This window comes from Rhinoraja longicauda, chromosome 25, assembly GCF_053455715.1.
Source record: "Rhinoraja longicauda isolate Sanriku21f chromosome 25, sRhiLon1.1, whole genome shotgun sequence".
Classification (NCBI taxonomy): Eukaryota; Metazoa; Chordata; class Chondrichthyes; order Rajiformes; family Arhynchobatidae; genus Rhinoraja; species Rhinoraja longicauda.
Genome location: NC_135977.1, coordinates 22,639,305 through 22,656,428, shown reverse-complemented (window position 1 = coordinate 22,656,428; position 17,124 = coordinate 22,639,305). Strand labels below are relative to the sequence as shown.

At 37.9% G+C, this 17,124-nt stretch overlaps 1 protein-coding gene across 1 annotated transcript; it reads right to left on the bottom strand.

Annotated features, from left to right (window-relative positions):
- Positions 1–7,707: 7,707 nt before the first annotated feature.
- Positions 7,708–13,461, bottom strand: LOC144605787 (N-acetyllactosaminide beta-1,3-N-acetylglucosaminyltransferase 4-like). The gene is made up of 2 exons (XM_078421348.1): positions 13,326–13,461; positions 7,708–8,868 (listed from the first exon to the last, which is right to left on the bottom strand). The coding sequence occupies exon 2, from the start codon at positions 8,857–8,859 to the stop codon at positions 7,708–7,710; it is 1,152 nt and encodes a 383-aa protein (XP_078277474.1). The 5' UTR covers positions 8,860–8,868; positions 13,326–13,461.
- Positions 13,462–17,124: the final 3,663 nt, after the last annotated feature.

Sequence of the window (17,124 nt, the reverse complement as noted above, 5' to 3'; positions counted from 1 at the left end):
ATTAAGGATTGTTAATTTTTAGAAGTACTTGATATATCGGGGGGGTTGGAGAATGTGGGTGCTCCACCATAATCATGGGCACAAGTGTGGTGCGGACCACACCTCGTATAATAGAGGGGGGTAATGTTGCTAATCTATTTATTAACAACATTAGAGGGAGGGTCTATTTCTCTATCTTTCTTATTTTCTGTTTTTATACCTGGACTATGGAGGGGAGCACACTGAAATACGGCACAATGTAAATACCGGAAGAGGTATCAAGGTAAGGAAACAAAAAAAAAAAGGAATGAATGGATAACACATTAAATTTTTTAAGCTATAATGTGAATGGGTTAAATGGACCGATAAAAAGGAAGAGAATTTTAACACATGAAAAAATTGGAAGTAGATATAGCTTTCTTGCAAGAAACACATCTAACGGAAAAAGAGCATCAAAAGTTAAAGAGAGATTGGGTAGGAAGTATGGTCGCATCTTCTTTTAACTCAAAAGCAAGAGGGGTTGCTATCCTATTTAAGAAAACGCTACCAATTAAGATACAAAATATTGTAAGTGACCCAGTAGGTAGATTTATAATTGTACATTGTCAAATTTTCTCAGAATTGTGGACTTTAATGAATATATATGCACCAAATACAGATGATGAGAAGTTTGTGCAGGATACTTTTCTAAATCTAGCGGAAGCACATGAAAATATATTGATAGGGGGAGACTTCAATTTTTGTTTAAATCCAGTAATGGATAGATCATCAAGGACAACGACAAGGACAAGAGCAGCGAAGACAACCTTGAATTTAATGGAAAGTTTAAATTTAATAGATGTTTGGAGGAAAAGCCATCCCAAGGAAAGAGATTACTCTTTTTATTCCAATAGACATGATACATATTCTAGAATAGATCTATTTTTGATTTCAGCTCAATTAAGCGGTAGAATAATACAAATAGATTACAAGGCTAGATTGTTATCGGATCACTCACCATTATTAATGAAAATTACGATGCCAGATAAAGAACAGTCAGTGTATAGATGGAGACTCAACTCTTTACTATTGAAAAGGCAAGACTTCTGTGATTTTATTCGAGGACAAATTGAATTATATTTGGAGACAAATTTAAATTCAGTGGATGATAAATTTATTGTATGGGATGCAATGAAGGCTTATTTGAGAGGCCAAATTATAAGCTACTCATCTAAGATAAAGAAAGACTATAGGAAGGAATCTGAAAGATTAGAAAAAGAAATCACCGTATTAGAAAAAGACTTACAGAAAACTTCTTCAGATACAAAAAAAACACAACTTGCAAATAAAAAATTTCAATACAATACTTTACATACTCACAGAACAGAAAAACTAATATTACGAACTAACCAAAGATATTATGAATTAGGAGAAAGAGCGCACAAGGTATTGGCATGGCAACTGAAAGAAGAACAAATATCAAGAACAATAAATTCAATTAGAACAGATCAGAACATTATTACTTATAAACCTAGAGAAATCAATGAGGTATTTAAGCAATTCTACACTAATCTGTACCATTCTGAATCTGAAAAAGATGAAATTAAGATAAATAATTTTTTATCCAAGATACAATTACCAACAATCTCTAATGAGGAGCAGATGGGACTAAATGCCTCCTTTACTTTGGGAGAGGTGGAGGAAGTATTATATTCTTTACCAAGTAATAAATCTCCAGGGGAAGATGGTTTTCCGCCTGAGTTCTATAAAAAATTTAAAGATTTGTTGTTACCACTATTTATGGAAGTGATACATCAAGCGGAAAAAACTTCTACATTACCAGACTCCTTCTCATTGGCAATTATAACTGTAATTTAAAAAAAAGGGAAAGACCCTTTAAATGCATCTTCTTATAGACCAATATCATTGTTGAATGCAGATGATAAAATAGTTGCTAAACTTTTAGCAAAGAGATTGGCAGAATATTTACCGAAGCTGGTTAAAGAGGACCAAACTGGATTTGTCAAAAAAAGGAAAATATCTGATAATGTAGCAAGATTTATAAGTATTTTACATTTAGCACAGAAAAGAAAGGAATTGAGCGTAGCAGTTGCTTTAGATGCTGAAAAGGCGTTTGACAGGTTAGAATGGGATTTTTTATTTAAAGTATTAGAGAAGTACCGATTAGGAAATGGTTTTATTAACTGGTTTTATTAAGTGGTGACAAATGGCCAATCTTCTCAATCATTTAATTTGGAAAAATCTAGTAGACAGGGATGTCCCTTGTCACCGGCTTTATTTGTATTGGCCATTGAACCTCTGGCAGAGCTAATAAGATCAGATTTAGATATTAAAGGATTTAAAGTTAATCAGGAAGATCACAAAATTACTTTATTTGCTGATGATGTCTTAATTTGTCTTACTAGACCATTGGAATCCTTAAGAAAATTATATTTCAGACTGGAAGAATATGGGAAAGTATCAGGATATAAAATTAATAAAGATAAAACTGAAATAATGCCTCTTGTTGAAGGCAATTATGATCAATGTAAAAGAGAAAGTCAGTTTAAATGGCAAAAAGAAGGCATTAAGTTTTTAGGAGTTAATGTAGATAATAAGTTAAATAATTTGTATAAATTAAATTATAAACCACTAATAAAAAAAATAGATGAGGACCTGAAGAAATGGATGAATCTTCCAATTACATTGATAGGGAGAGTGAATTGTATTAAGATGAATATTTTTCCGAGGATACAGTATTTATTTTCAACACTGCCTATACCTTTGCCAAATAATTTTTTTCAAGAATTGAACAAAACTGTGAGGAATTTTCTTTGGAAAGGTAAAATGCCAAGAGTGTCTCTGGAAAAATTAACATGGAAATTTGAATTAGGTGGATTGCAATTACCAAATTTAAAAAATTACTATCTGGCAGCACAAATGAGTTTTATTTCATCCTTTTATCAAGAGGGTGGAAAAACAGCATGGGTTAAAATTGAAATGGATAAAATAAAAGAATCTTGTCCAGAAGAATTTATATATAAATGGGAAGCGAAGCTACTAGTTAAGGATAAAGAGTCACCTTTGCTAAAACATTTAATTAATACATTGTTGAAAATAGTTAAAGTTAAGGATAAAAGATTTTTCTTAACAGCTAAAACTCCATTAGTAAAAAATGGATTATTGCCGTTTGCTTGGAATAATCAAATACTACAACTCTGGGAACAGAAGGGTATTAAAAATATAGGAGACTGCTATGAAGGGAATATCTTTTTGACATTTTCGCAATTGAGAAATAAATATCAAATTCCAGGGAATAGTATTTTTTTCTATTATCAATTAAAATCTTTTTTAAGGGAAAAGTTAGGTAATTCAATGTCTCTATTTCAGATTAAAGGAATCGAATCCTTGATTCAGGGCAAGGGAATGAAAAAATTTATATCATCAATGTATAAACTACGACAGATATCTAGTCCAAAGATAGGAATACATAAAGCAAGACAAAGATGGGAAACAGATCTTAATATTATTATTGATGAACCAAGTTGGGAAAGACTGTTTAGATAGTATGAAAAATACTATTAATGTGAGATACAGCTTAGTACAGTATAATTTTTTGCAGCAACTATATTTAACCCCGGAAAAATTAAATAAATTTAAACCAAACTCATCTGAAAGGTGTTTTAGATGCAACCAAGACATGGGCACTTTTATACACTCTACATGGGCATGCCAGAAGGTAATTCCTTTTTGGCAAGACCTAAAAAAGTTTTTAGATCAATTGATGAATAAGATCATACCAATGGATTCAAGGTTGTTTTTGCTAGGAGATACAAAAGGAATAATACCAAAGCTAAGTTTGGATAAACATCAGGAAAGATTTCTCAAAATATCATTAGCAGTAGCAAAAAAATGTGTTGCGGTCACATGGAAAGAACAAAATGAAATAAGATTTGAAAGATGGCATGCAGAAATGCGGAGTTGTATCCCATTAGAAAAAGCAACGTATAATCTGAGAAATGGATATGACTTCTTTTTGAAGGTGTGGAACCCATTCATGACAAAGCTAGGATTAAGAATAGGAAGTAGTTGAATTCAGGATTGCTTTGATACCTAACAAGAATTTTAAAAGAAATTACTCGGAAGTGACTCCCTCGGGACTCCAGGTTTTTCTTTTTCTTTCTTTCTTTCTTCTGCTTTTTCTTTTTCCTTCTTTTGAACTGGGGGGAGGGGAGAAAAATACAGAACAATACGTGTATAATCGAAGTTATAGGTCAGTGACTATTGTTTACTAAGGAATGTAAAATGTATAACGTATGGGTTCTGTTAAAACTTAAATAAAATATTTTTAAAAAAATTAAAAAAAAATTCATCCTTGTCTCTTTAAAATAGTGACCACCCCTTTAGCTTGGTTCCTTCCTTATCTAGCTCTAGAACCCTAGGCTTCAGTAAGATCACCTCTTATTTTCCGTGAAAGGTCTTTGACCTTTTTATCAGCCCAGAATCAATCTGACAAATATGAATATAAACATAATTGGTCTCTTGTCCCTACTCCACCATTTGATGATGGATGATACTTTGGCTCCATGCCACTTTTCTGCACTGACCCCATAATCCATCAGCTCTCTTAATATCCAAAAATCTTTCAAACTGTGTCCAATATATTCAGTGACCGAGCCTCTCTAACTGTCTCATATGGAGAATTCCAAAGATTTATTTCCCTCTTGGTGAAGAAATTAGAATCGCTGGCAACAACACATCTCCCTGACGAGCTCTATGGTCATTTTGAACAGAAGATTGGTGGAATCACCTCGCCTGCCCTGACACCATTGTGTCTCAACTAATCGGGATGGAGTCCCCAGCCGTCTCAGAACCTGCAGAATGACAGACATCTTTAACATCTTCCTACTCTGATCTGTGGTTCCCACCTGTGTTAAGGAAACCTCTATTGTCCAGCTGCCAAAGAAAAAACAAGGCAACCTGCCTTAATGAATACCATTTGCCGACTGCCATTGTCATCATGGAGTGCTCCAAGAGGTTGATCATAGCGCACATGAGCTCCAGCCTCCCATACAGAGCCTAGATCCACTGCAATTCGCTAACCATTGCGACAGGCAGGTCTCCCTGAAGGCAGATGCAACTCCTTTGAATCAGAAGTAATTGATATCTTAGAAAAGTCTCTGTGCCTTTCCTTAAAGTGTCAATAACCTTTTGAACCATTATTCTTTTATTGAAGTTATCAATTTTTCAAGGATTGTGTTCACAAATTTTACTAATAGATACACATTTCAAGTAATATTGTGAATGTCAACTTTATTATAAATTGTTCCTCAATTACATGACATTCCTTGAGCATTACTTCAGCCATTGTCCCTCTGTTTTTGGTTGTTTCCCACTCTTATTTTTTTTAGATGCTGCTTTCACACCTTTTGTGGCCTAACTTTCTCCAACTCTTTCTCACCTTTTCCTTTTAGTACATTTACCTCAATGTTTCATTTGGTTTAGAGAGCATGAAAAAGGGTCCTGCGGCCCACCTCAACTTTTGATCACCTGTTCACACTAGCTCTATGTTATCTCACATTATCATTCACTCCCTGCACAATAGGGGCATGTTTTTTTTTTAGGAAGGCAATCAACTTGCAAACCTGTAGATTTTTGGCATGTTGGAGGAAACTGGAACCTCTGGAGGAAATCCATGGGATCACAGAGAACGCGCAAACTCCACACTGATAGCAACCATGATCAGGATCAAACCGGGGTCACCGTGGCTGTAAAGCATCAGCTCTACCAGCTGTGCCACTGTGCTGCCCAAATGGTTGAACATTTCTGAGCTACATGATTCTACACTGAACTTTTCTTTGACAAAATTCCAGTGTAAACTGAGAAGATGGGCGGCTTCTCGTAAAAATGGGACGGATCATTAAAATAAAATGGATAAGACAGAGGAAACTAATCTGGGTTCTGGTGATGTTGAAGTCATGGAATTCGCAGGATGAATTGACTATAAAATCTGGGTTGGTGAAATGAGTTTAGGTGACCCCCACTGACAATGTGCAGTCATCAGAGGAGTTATGGATCACTATTTTTGTCTTAGCAGGTTAGAGTTGGTCAGGATTCATTGTTAACTCTCACGCTGAAGAATCCATATTCAAAGTGAGGTTGAACACCATGTGTAGAAGTACAGTTCTATGAGGGAATCAACGCTTTCATTTAGTTTAGAGATACAGTGTGGAAACAGGCCCTTCGGCCGACCAACCAGTGATCCTTGCACATTAACACAATCCTACACTCACTAGGGACAATTTACATTTATACCAACCTAATTAACCTACAAACTTGTACGTCTTTGGGAGTGTGGGAGGAAACAAGATCTTGGAGAAAACCCACATGGTCACGGGGAGAATGTACAAACTTTGTACAGATAGCACCTGTAGTCAGGATCAAACCTGGCTCTCCGGCACTAAGTGCTGTAAGGCAGCAACTCTACTGCTGTGCTGCCCTCAAAAGAAAATTGGTGGTGGAATGTAGGGGAGTGGAATGACATCAATGTAGTGAAATGTGAACAGGTTGGAGACCGGTTATCATCCAGTGAAGACATGCACAAAATACTGGAGTAACTCAGCGGGACGGGCAGCATCTCTGGAGAGAAGGAATGGGTGATGTTTCGGGTTGAGACCCTTCAGACTGATTGTGTGTGGGGTGGGTGGGTGGGGGGGGGGGGGAGAAAGCTGGAAGAGAGGTGGGGCTGGATAAATCCTGGTGGCTCTCCTGATTCCTCTCAACTTGCCTGGTCTGAATGCAGATTCACCAACGCTCCAGAGGTTGACACCATCCAGATCAAGGCATCTTACTTGGTTGGCATCTCATCCACCAACATTCACTTCACCAAACACCAATGTTTGCAGTATATACATGTTACATGCCAAGGCAGATCCAACAGCATTACAGCCAGTGACATCTAATACCTGGAAGAACAGGCAGACCAGCCAGTACCCCTCCCACTCACACATGGTCTTGATGTGGAAATATACAGCCATTCCATCACCATCTGTCTTCAAACACCCTCCCCAATAATGCCAAAGCAGTACACCAACTACACCAATTGTAGTTCATCTACACAAAGGCTCTTGGGATGGGCTGTACATTCTGCCCTTGTAAGACCCATGCCCTTAAATGACATAGGCAGGTTGGACTGAAGGGCCAGTTCCCATCATGTTTGACTCCAAATGAATAAGAGAAAAGCAGAGTACAATATAGTAGAAGCCAGAGACTTCTGGCACACAAATATTCTCTTCACCTAGGCAGTGAAAAAGTATTACAATTATTTTCAAGGAAATGTCAATGCATTTGATTGTTGAATTTGTAATTGAAACAATTATTCCTATGCTACCCATATTTAAGGTTTTCCTGAAGTTCCAAATGAGTTTCCAATGTTTTCCCACAGAAATAGCTAACAGTCGAAAGCAGAATGAATTACAACAGTCTACCGTCACAAAATGCACAGCATATGGAAATTAAGTTCATATTATGCAACTCTCTTCATGTTATTTTTCCCCTTGTTGCCATCAATGCTTCAAGTGACAAATTTTATTGAAGTATCTCAGCTTTCACTTTCATGTTCATTGTCATAGGCACAAGTACAGTGAGGCGCAGGTGTAATGAAAAATCTTGCTTGTTACAGCATCAAAGGCACTTAGACTGAGCTCCTTGCCAGCTCCGTACAGTTTTCAGAGTTTTTCTTGTTCAAATTCACTGGTGCCCTTCTGCCTGATTCCTTGCGCACTTATATTTTGTGTCGGTCACTAAACTCCACATAATCCACATTTCAGCTGGATTTAGTTTGTGTACCACTATCAGATCTTTATATAGACATGGATGGAATTCGAATCCTTTAGGAACGCCAAGTGTCTTGAAGCCCATATGCGAGATGGGAGTTATTCTCAATTGTACCAAACACATCCCAACAAACACGTCATCAATTGGGAAAAGGTCAATATTGCCTGCTGTCTTGTGCAGACGTAATACAGTTTTCCTGGACATTATATAGCCCCCACCTCCAGCATAGGCAGGATATGTTTTATGTTTATACATGACTTCCGGGATAAAATACTTAATTTTCTTATTCCTTTTTGGTCTGGCATTGTAAATAATGTGCCCGACAAAAAGGTCCTTGTTTGGATCAAAATCCCTGAGATATTCCAACACGTTCATGGTGTTCACAAAGACGTCATCGTCTCCCTTCAAAATAAACTTTGCTGAGTGACAATCTGTAGCAAACCATCGGTGTAAGTGAATCTCCTTTAGTGTCAGGTTGAAAAAGCTGTCTTGAAAGTCCCATTGAAGGATGTCACCAAACTGCTTGATCTCGTACGCCAACAATTGTTGCAGTGGCTGACCTCGGAACTCCTTGGAATCGCCCAAAAGAAACACCAGTTTGATCTCAAAGCCGTGTATAACTCCTGCTTTTCCCCAGGTGTTTCGAATTGTGACTCGCCTGTCTATGTTGGGAGCTTCAGATTTAATAGCTAATAGTAGAAACAATTCATCAGTGCATACCTTTGGTTTCACCATAGTTTGGAAAGTCCTGCAGTGTTTATATTCCAAGAAGTTCTGGTATACCTTGGGTAATTTTGCAGTCTGGTTGATATATGCTTCATTTGGTAAACATTGGGTAGTCTCAGTCACATCATTACTAACTTTAGGAATTGAAGCAATGTGTTTCCTTTCACTATCCTTGTCATTTGCTGATATTCCACTTTGCCATTTGAAAACTAGAAAAAAAATTGATGCCATCAGAGCAAAGTATAGTGTTTTTCTTTTTTTCCTTAAAATCATTCTGGAAGATTGAGTCGAGGGGCCTGTTTCCGTGATGTACAGCACTATGATTCTGAGATAGGACATCAGTGATCTCTGCAAGGGAGCAAAATAACACACAATAAGTATGAGATTGCTCGACACTCTTACATACATTAACAAACTGCTTCCTTAGTCACCCTTAGTGATGTAGAAGTTTTGTATTAATAAATTGAATACAAGTAGATTAACGACAAAAATCTTAAATATATCCTTCAAAAGGTCCTGCTACATTAATGTATGCTTACCATTTAATTGACTTTACACATTTCTCAGTTGTTATTTTATTCACGCATGAACACATTTATTGTACATTGAAAGACACAGAGTACTGAAGTAACTCAGCGGATCAGGCAGCCTCTCTGGAAAACATGCACCAGCAACGTTTAGGATCAGGACCCGTCTTCAGACAGATTGTACTAGGGTGGAGAAAGCTGGAAAAGTGATGGGTTGGCCTGGCCAGTGATATGTGGATCCAGGTGAGGGGGTGATTGACAAATGGGTAGACAAAGGGCAGAGATGTAAAGAAGATAAAAGTCTAAGATGAGAAAAAAGGAGTGCAATATGAAGCCAGAGAAAGGGTTATTAAGTGGAAGAGGAAGGGGTAAATTGTACATTCCCTTGCCTTGGATGTTACACCACACCTCACACAATCACAATCCACTTTCCTAATCAACTGAATCATCTACAAACTCCTGAAATCAAAAGCATTGGATCCCACGGTTAAATATATAAATAATTATTGCATCATCTGCAATCGCCTCCTATCTCCAAGGTTATATCATTAATGCACATAATAAAAAAACAAAGGACAATGTATTGAGCCTTGCAGAACTCAACTAGTTAGAAGCTTCTGGACACGAATACTCATTGACCATGACCCTCTGCCTCCAGCCACTGAACCAATTTGGGATCCACTCAATGCACTCCTTGACTACTTGTCAAAAACCGTGTTGGCAATTTCAAATGCACTTCTTTCATCCACTCTTTGATATCTCCTCAAGAAGTGTTAGAAAGTTAGTAAGACGACCTTTCCTTCATAAATCCACGCTGTCATTAATTAATCTGTGCTTTTCTAAAGAAGATTTATACTGTCTCTCAGTATTGATTCCAATAATTTAAACTAACCATAGAATTTAACTTAACTTGACTGTAATTACTCAGATAATCCCTTCCTCTGTTTTTAAGCAATGACACATCGCTTGCCTTCCAATTCTCCAGCACCACGCCTGCACCAATAGGTGATTGAATAATCAAAGCCATTGCAACTTTCTTCCTTGTTTCTTTTAACAGCTTGATCTCCATTTCATCCAGGTCTATTTTTTATTTAGTTCTATTTATCTATTTTCAAAGATGCTAAATTACTAAACCTCTTTTTTTTTTTGTTGTCACTCATCCCATTTCACACATTTCACACATTTCCTCTTCATCTACAGAATTGACGTAATCTCCCTTTGCCATTAATACAGCTGTAAACCTTTCATGAAGACAGTACCCATATATATTATGTTACCAATAGACCATATTTTTCCCTTAGTTATCCTCTTTGCAGTGAGAAGATATATTTGGATTTTCTTTCCCAATGTTTTTTAAATACTGGTTTTCTTATTTCGCTTTCAACTTCACTATTACACCTCGTATATGTTTCCAGACATTTTGCTGTATTAAGTTTCAGCATCTGAAATAAGCTGCTATTTTTACCATTATCTTACCTTAATGGACTTCACCCTCTAACAAGTTCAAGATTTGGGTTTTCTTTCCACATTTTCTTTGTGGGAACATTTTTACCTTCAATGCCTCCCTAGATCCAGTTGCACTTTCCTTAAATCACTTCTCAGCTTTGTAAAAGTAACCGTGCCACAATTTAGAACTTTTATTATTACTTTATCTTTAATCTTCCCATAATAATTCTGCATGTAACCGAATTAAGATCAGTGTAATAAAAGTGCTTCCCAACTAATATTTTGTGGAAGTCCTAAAACTGTTGAAGGTTCTTTATTTATTAAATACATTTAATAGTCACCAGTGAGCACCTTCACAAAACCATTTCCAACACTGCTGCGCCCTCTGCTGCGTCTCTTGGGTTCTGCCGCCAGTTTCAAGACCCACCACTATCTCCACTACGCCCCGGCCCTGACGCACATAACATCAACGCATTGTTCCCTCACCTTTGTCTTCCGTTATGCGTGAAACTCCAAAAAGGCTAGCTAATCAGTTAACATACTCATTGTCCTTACCTTAGCTCATTGCGGCACTCAGAAACCGCCAGCCAGAAACCACTGTGTAGGAAAGAACGGCAGATGCTGGTTTAAATCGAAGGTAGACACTAAATGCTGGAGTAACTCAGCAAGACAGGCAGCTTTTTTTTTTCTTTTTTTTTTATATCAAAAAATACTTTATTCAAATAATAAATATCATTCACAAAACATATTCTTAAACAAGCCCATCCGAGCAAGACAGGCAGCATCTCTGGAGAGAAGGAATGGGCGGCGTTTCGGGTCAAGAGTTACTCCAGCATTTTGTGTCCACCAGCCGGAAACCACTATTGAGTTTCTATATCCATGTATCCTGTTGGGCCAGGTTGCGATCTTTTATCAGAATTATTAACATACTAATTATCCTAATCTTTTGTACCCGCTTAAGTGCGGAGCCAAGAAGTCTCGACCTTTGTGTAACGTAAAAGTAAGTATAGATTCTGTAATTTACATATCAATCTACCTCACCCTTGTACTTCCTTAGTAATTATCTTTTTGGTGTACAAAATGTTCTGCTGCACCAACTTAATTTTAGAGTTGTGATCGCAGCCTTTGATTGTGATACTCTCTCCTTGTGCAATTAAAATAAAATCACTGTTGATGGTTAATCAAATAATCAAAACGCGTCTTATTGAAGAGTTTGACTTCGACAATTCTTCCCATTCTTATTGTTTAAAATTAAATCCAATATTGACGATTCTCTCCATCTCTCACCCCCAGCTCCTCTCCCTTTCCCCAGATATACTGGCTAATAACATTCTCCAGTGCAATTTAAGAAAAGTTTGCCACCCTAATCCATTTAAACTGACCACATCCTGACTAAGATTTGCTACTCTTATTGTTTTTGCACCACGTAACAATTAGATCAAAGGGTCTTCAAGCTGAAACATTCTCTGTTCACTGATGCTGCCTAATCTGCATTTTTTCTGGGGGACCTTTGTTACATTTCCAGCATTTGGAGATTTATTTTCAATTTTAACATTAGAAGAGATCGATCCTCTAATTCTTTTCTGATATTGGATATAGTGACAGACCCTTGCATGTATGTGGGAATTGCTAGCAACCATTGCGCTATTATAAGAAGATGTACTATAATTTCAGAAATCGCGAAGTGTTTTACAGCCAATGGAATTTATTTTAGATCAAACTATTCCTGCTGTACAACATGTGGAAAGTTTCAACAATGTCGTAATGACTATATTTTAAGTGACGTTAATTGAACTAGCAGGGCTAATTCTGCTGCTCTTCGTAAAAAATATACTGGAAGCACTGGGCAAAATGGCCTTGAATGATCAAAGTGGCTTTTGAATTTACAACTTTCTTGCTTGATGCAAGATTACTGTCCACAGAATTAAGACTCGTAATCAGTTCCTTTAGTCCTGTTATTTTATTTTTGCCCTGACCGAAGTGGACATAGTTAAATTGGAACGCTTCCCCTGATTTTAGTGCTGCCTCTGATTGATAATTTAAATTGAATATATCTCTGAAGAATACATTTTCCTCACTGATAAATGAACTCCGTTCTCATCATCCATGCACGCATACACTGAGAGATGCATGTGCACTTACTCTCATTCACTCACACACTCACTCACTCACACTCACTCACTCATACTCATGCACACTCACACATATTCACACTCACACATTCACACTCAGACACATTCACACTCAATCTCTCACATACACACACACAAAGATGTGTATGCACGTACACTCATTTGCACTTGGTCCCTCACACACACGCACACGCACACAGATATGTGTGCTCACACACACATGCACACGCACGCATACATACACACACACACACACACACACAATCTTGCAGATCCACAGAAAGATAAATTAATCATCTCAAGCAAAAAGTGCAGAGCAGATCACAGAGGTATTTTTGTCATAAGGGAACAGCATTAGTAAATCAATTCAAAAGATATTTTTATTCTATAGCCACAGAAGAAATTGGATCAGATGTTTTATTTCCGATGAAGCTTAGCTTCTCATGATGGTAAATCCTCATTTCATGAAGGAATTAAATTTCCTCACAGTGTCAGAATATTACCTTTACTTCCACCCTGCATGGAACTCTAAGGTGTAATGCAAGGCAACTACTTCCTCATGCGTTTATGAATCAGCGTTACTGAAACTAGGTTTCAGTCTTAAATCAAGTCAAGTGCAACGTAAATATAAATAACCAGTAAACATGTTTGCACAAAAACAAGTGAAAAACATTTTCAAAGATTACCATAGGTCTCTTACCTTAAAATATGTTGCAAAATAATATTCCTCCAATGATATAATGATGACTGAGCAGAATATTTCAAAGTAATGCCTAAGATTTTAGACTCTTACATTTTACCTGATTCAACACCGACTAACAAAGAACAAAGACTGCCCACACTCTTTAATATCAAAATTTAAAATCCATATCACTGATTAGTTGTTCAATATTTAGGTGGGAGGAGCGAGTCAAGCATTATCAAAGGTGTGATTTGGTCTTACCCTGTTAATGGTTCAGCTCAGCTGGGTTTTTTGCAATTCCTTCCAAAGCAGGCAATTATAAATCAAAACCCTGGAGATAAGAGCTGTGGTAGTTTTCAGTGCTGTTTACTTGCATGCTGCTTGTCAAAGAAACTGTAACGTCAGTGCAATGTAGAGACATGTACTATGTCCCCATTCCTCAGGGATTTTGAGAGTGTGTAACTATGGAGATCGGAGATAAGGATGCAAAGGCTGAAAGTGCATTGGTGAATTAATGTTCAGGATCAAACATTAGCAAAGTGGAAATATTTGGTTGATAATCTGCAAAAAAATTGCATTATCTATAACTCATAAATTTCCTGCCTGTAACATTTCTGCACACGTTCCTTTTCCTGATGTTTAATTATCAGAAAATATAATGCAGCAGCTTTTACTTGGAAAGCTAAAGCAGCAAAGGTTTCGGCAGCACAGATGAACACGACCTTGATTATAAATAAAGGTTTTGCTTACAGAAGAATAGAATTGAAAAGCACAGAAGCAGTCAGAAATATACAGAATCCAAGTTAAACCACACATGGACTGAACAAAGAAATTAAGAGGCCAGCAGATTGCAAAATGTATTTAAATAATGATAGAGAAACAGGAAGGTTATTAATGTTGTGAAAGACTAAGCAGGCAAGGGAAATTTTGAACATCAAAAGCTAAAAATTAAACAAATAGAGCCGAAAAGAATCATGAGTCAGAACTAAGTACATACTTCCCTATTCAATCTCAGTAAAATAAATATGAATGAGATCTTTATCTTGCGGCAGACCATGACTGGAATATTCTGATATAAATAAAATATGAGCAGATTGGAATACATTAAATAAACATGTTTTAATAGGCAGTAAAAAATTTTGAGGCGCCTATTCCATCTTTAAGGAGAACTTTAGCTATGAGTTATAGGTAAACTAGATTTCTGCCGGAAAATTTTTGTAGTCTTGGAAGAAAAAGGCAAATTTTCCATTTGCAAAGAAAGGAAAATTGGGAGGATTATACATGGGCAGCTGATTCAGTTTTATTTGTTTTATACCATCACCCACAGTTGTCATCATCTCCCTCACCTCACCACGCTTGTTGAGTCTAAGTTTGTGATCCCCAAGCATGTTTGCATGAAGATGATAAAGACAGAACATGCTGTATACATGCAGCATATTCAGGCAACTTTGGAAAGCGAACCAGAAAATGTTTCAGCAAAACATAGGGTGACACAATGCCTTACAACGCCAGACACCCGAGTTCGATCCCGACCTCAGGTGCTGTCTGTCCGGAGTTTGTACATTCTCCCTGTGACCACGAGGGGTTTCTCCGGGTGCTCCAGCTTCCTCCCACTCTCCAAAGACGTACAGGTTTGTAAGTTAATTGGCTTCGGTAAAAATTGTAAATTGTCCCTGGTGTGGAGGACGGTGCTAATGTATGGGGTGATCGCTGGTCGATGCGGACTCAATGGCTCGAAGGGCTTGCTTCCACGCTGTTTCTCTAAAGTCTAACCGTAAAATACAAAGTGCTGGAGGAATTCGGCAGATCAGGCAGCACCTGTGGAGGGAATGGACAGGCATCATTTCAGGTTGGGACTCTTCTTCAGACTGATCAGTCTGAGTGTATGACATAACCAATCGAAGTTCGCTATCCAATCCCTGTCAAGGAGGAATCTAGTCCTTATTACTGCAACTTTCTGTCTTGAAGTCTCCAATCAATTTTCTATCCAGGCTTTAAACCTGATAATTATAGGTGGATAATTATAGGTGGAGACCCAAGAAACTGCAGATGCTGGAATCTTCAGGAAAATGCAAAGCGTTGGAGGTACTCAATAGGTCAGACAGCATCAATGGAGGGAATGGACTGGCGATATTTCAGTAAGAAGAAGGGTCCCTATCCAAAACATTGCCTGCCCATTCCCTCCACAGATGCTGCCTGACCTGCTGAGTTCCTCCGCCACTTTGCATTTGCTCAGGATTCCAGCATCTGCAGTTCCTCGTGTCTCCAGGTAATGTTTTGGGCCGGGAACAGTTCATCATTTTAATTTAAGTATTTATGTTGCACTGTTTGATTTGCATTTCCACACAATGAAAGCTTCAGTAGGGCTTGTTGATAGCGCAATTGGTGATGGCAAGGTCTCGTATGTGAAGTATCACCATTGTTCTAAACAACACTGACATCCCCAGGGTATAGGGAGTTGTCAACACTTGTACCAATTTCCACATCAGTGAAGAATGGTTTCATAAACAGAAAGTGATATTTTCTCTTAATATTAAACATAATGCAAACACAAATAATATTTTTTGTGGGTAAGCACAAAATTCTACTGATGATCTCAGATAGGTGTGATGTTTTAAATTGTAGCATTCATTTCCTCATGATATTGCAAGAGCAAAGAACTAGGCTTGACAACTGATTCTTGACGTGGCATTGAAATTCCAGCACTCTGGATGAAACTGCAGCAGGTCATGCAGGAACATTTTAGACACTTGCGGTGTTCAGACAGTTGTTTTGACTCTATGTGGAGTTGGTGACCAGCCACAAGAAGCTCTGGTGACAGCAACAGGGATTCATGGGTCTCTTGTGTCGACAGTTAAAGTTCAGGCTGGGCTGCTGGAGCAAAGCCAATCTACAACTCGGAGAAGGAAATGCTCAACAATATTATACGGTCAGCTAATAATCTATGCCTGTTTGTGCAGGGAGGAAGCAGAAGATGTTGATCCATTGGTAAGAAACTGTATAGCTGCATAGTCGCTTTTTTCATGTGCAATACGAGTTCTTGTTTCTGAAACTCTTGGGAAAGGTGGAGAGGGGCTGAGGGGATTTTAAAATGAAATGCTGGAAAGAAAATCAGTAGTAAGGCAACCTTTTTACATTGATTGAACGACACAGCATGGAAACAGGCCCTTCAGCCTCGCAATGTTATCCCACATTCGCATTTACTCTCTCCACACTAGGGGCCATTTATAGAGGGCCAATTAACCCACAAACCCACACATCTTTGGGATGTGGGAGCAAACCGGAGCACCCGAAGGAACCCATGCAGCGACAGGGAAAATGTGGAAACTCCACACAGCCAGCACCCAATGTCAGGATCGAACCCAGGTCTTTAGGTCTGTGAGGCAGCAACTCTATCACCCACACCATCATGCCAGCCCTGTACCTTAGGCAAAGACTGGAACTCAAGGGTGTAACTCAAGGGTGCATTGGCCAGCTCCGAACATTATACAGAGTTGCTCCAGCACTTTGTGCCTTTTTTTGTAAACCGGCATCTGCAGTTCCTTGTGTCTACATTATGCACAGCATTATAGTTACAGATTTAACTCTTGAGCAACTGCCACTTCCTTCATCAACTATTTATTTCTTCTGAGTTGAAATATATATATTTTCTCTCTAGGACACATCTACAGGTATATTTAGTGTTTTGGGTGTTGACTCATCTCTCTGCTCCAACCTTCCTCTTCAACTTAACTTGAATTTCTCTTCACTTCCGAAAGCAATCGTCATAACAACAATTTATTCTTAAACTACAATTGTAGATTTTATATATCCACAA

Bases quoted from the DNA above. Each gene is read 5' to 3' on its own strand.
- LOC144605787 (XM_078421348.1), bottom strand. From the start codon at position 8,859: ATGTCCTATCTCAGAATCATAGTGCTGTACATCACGGAAACAGGCCCC.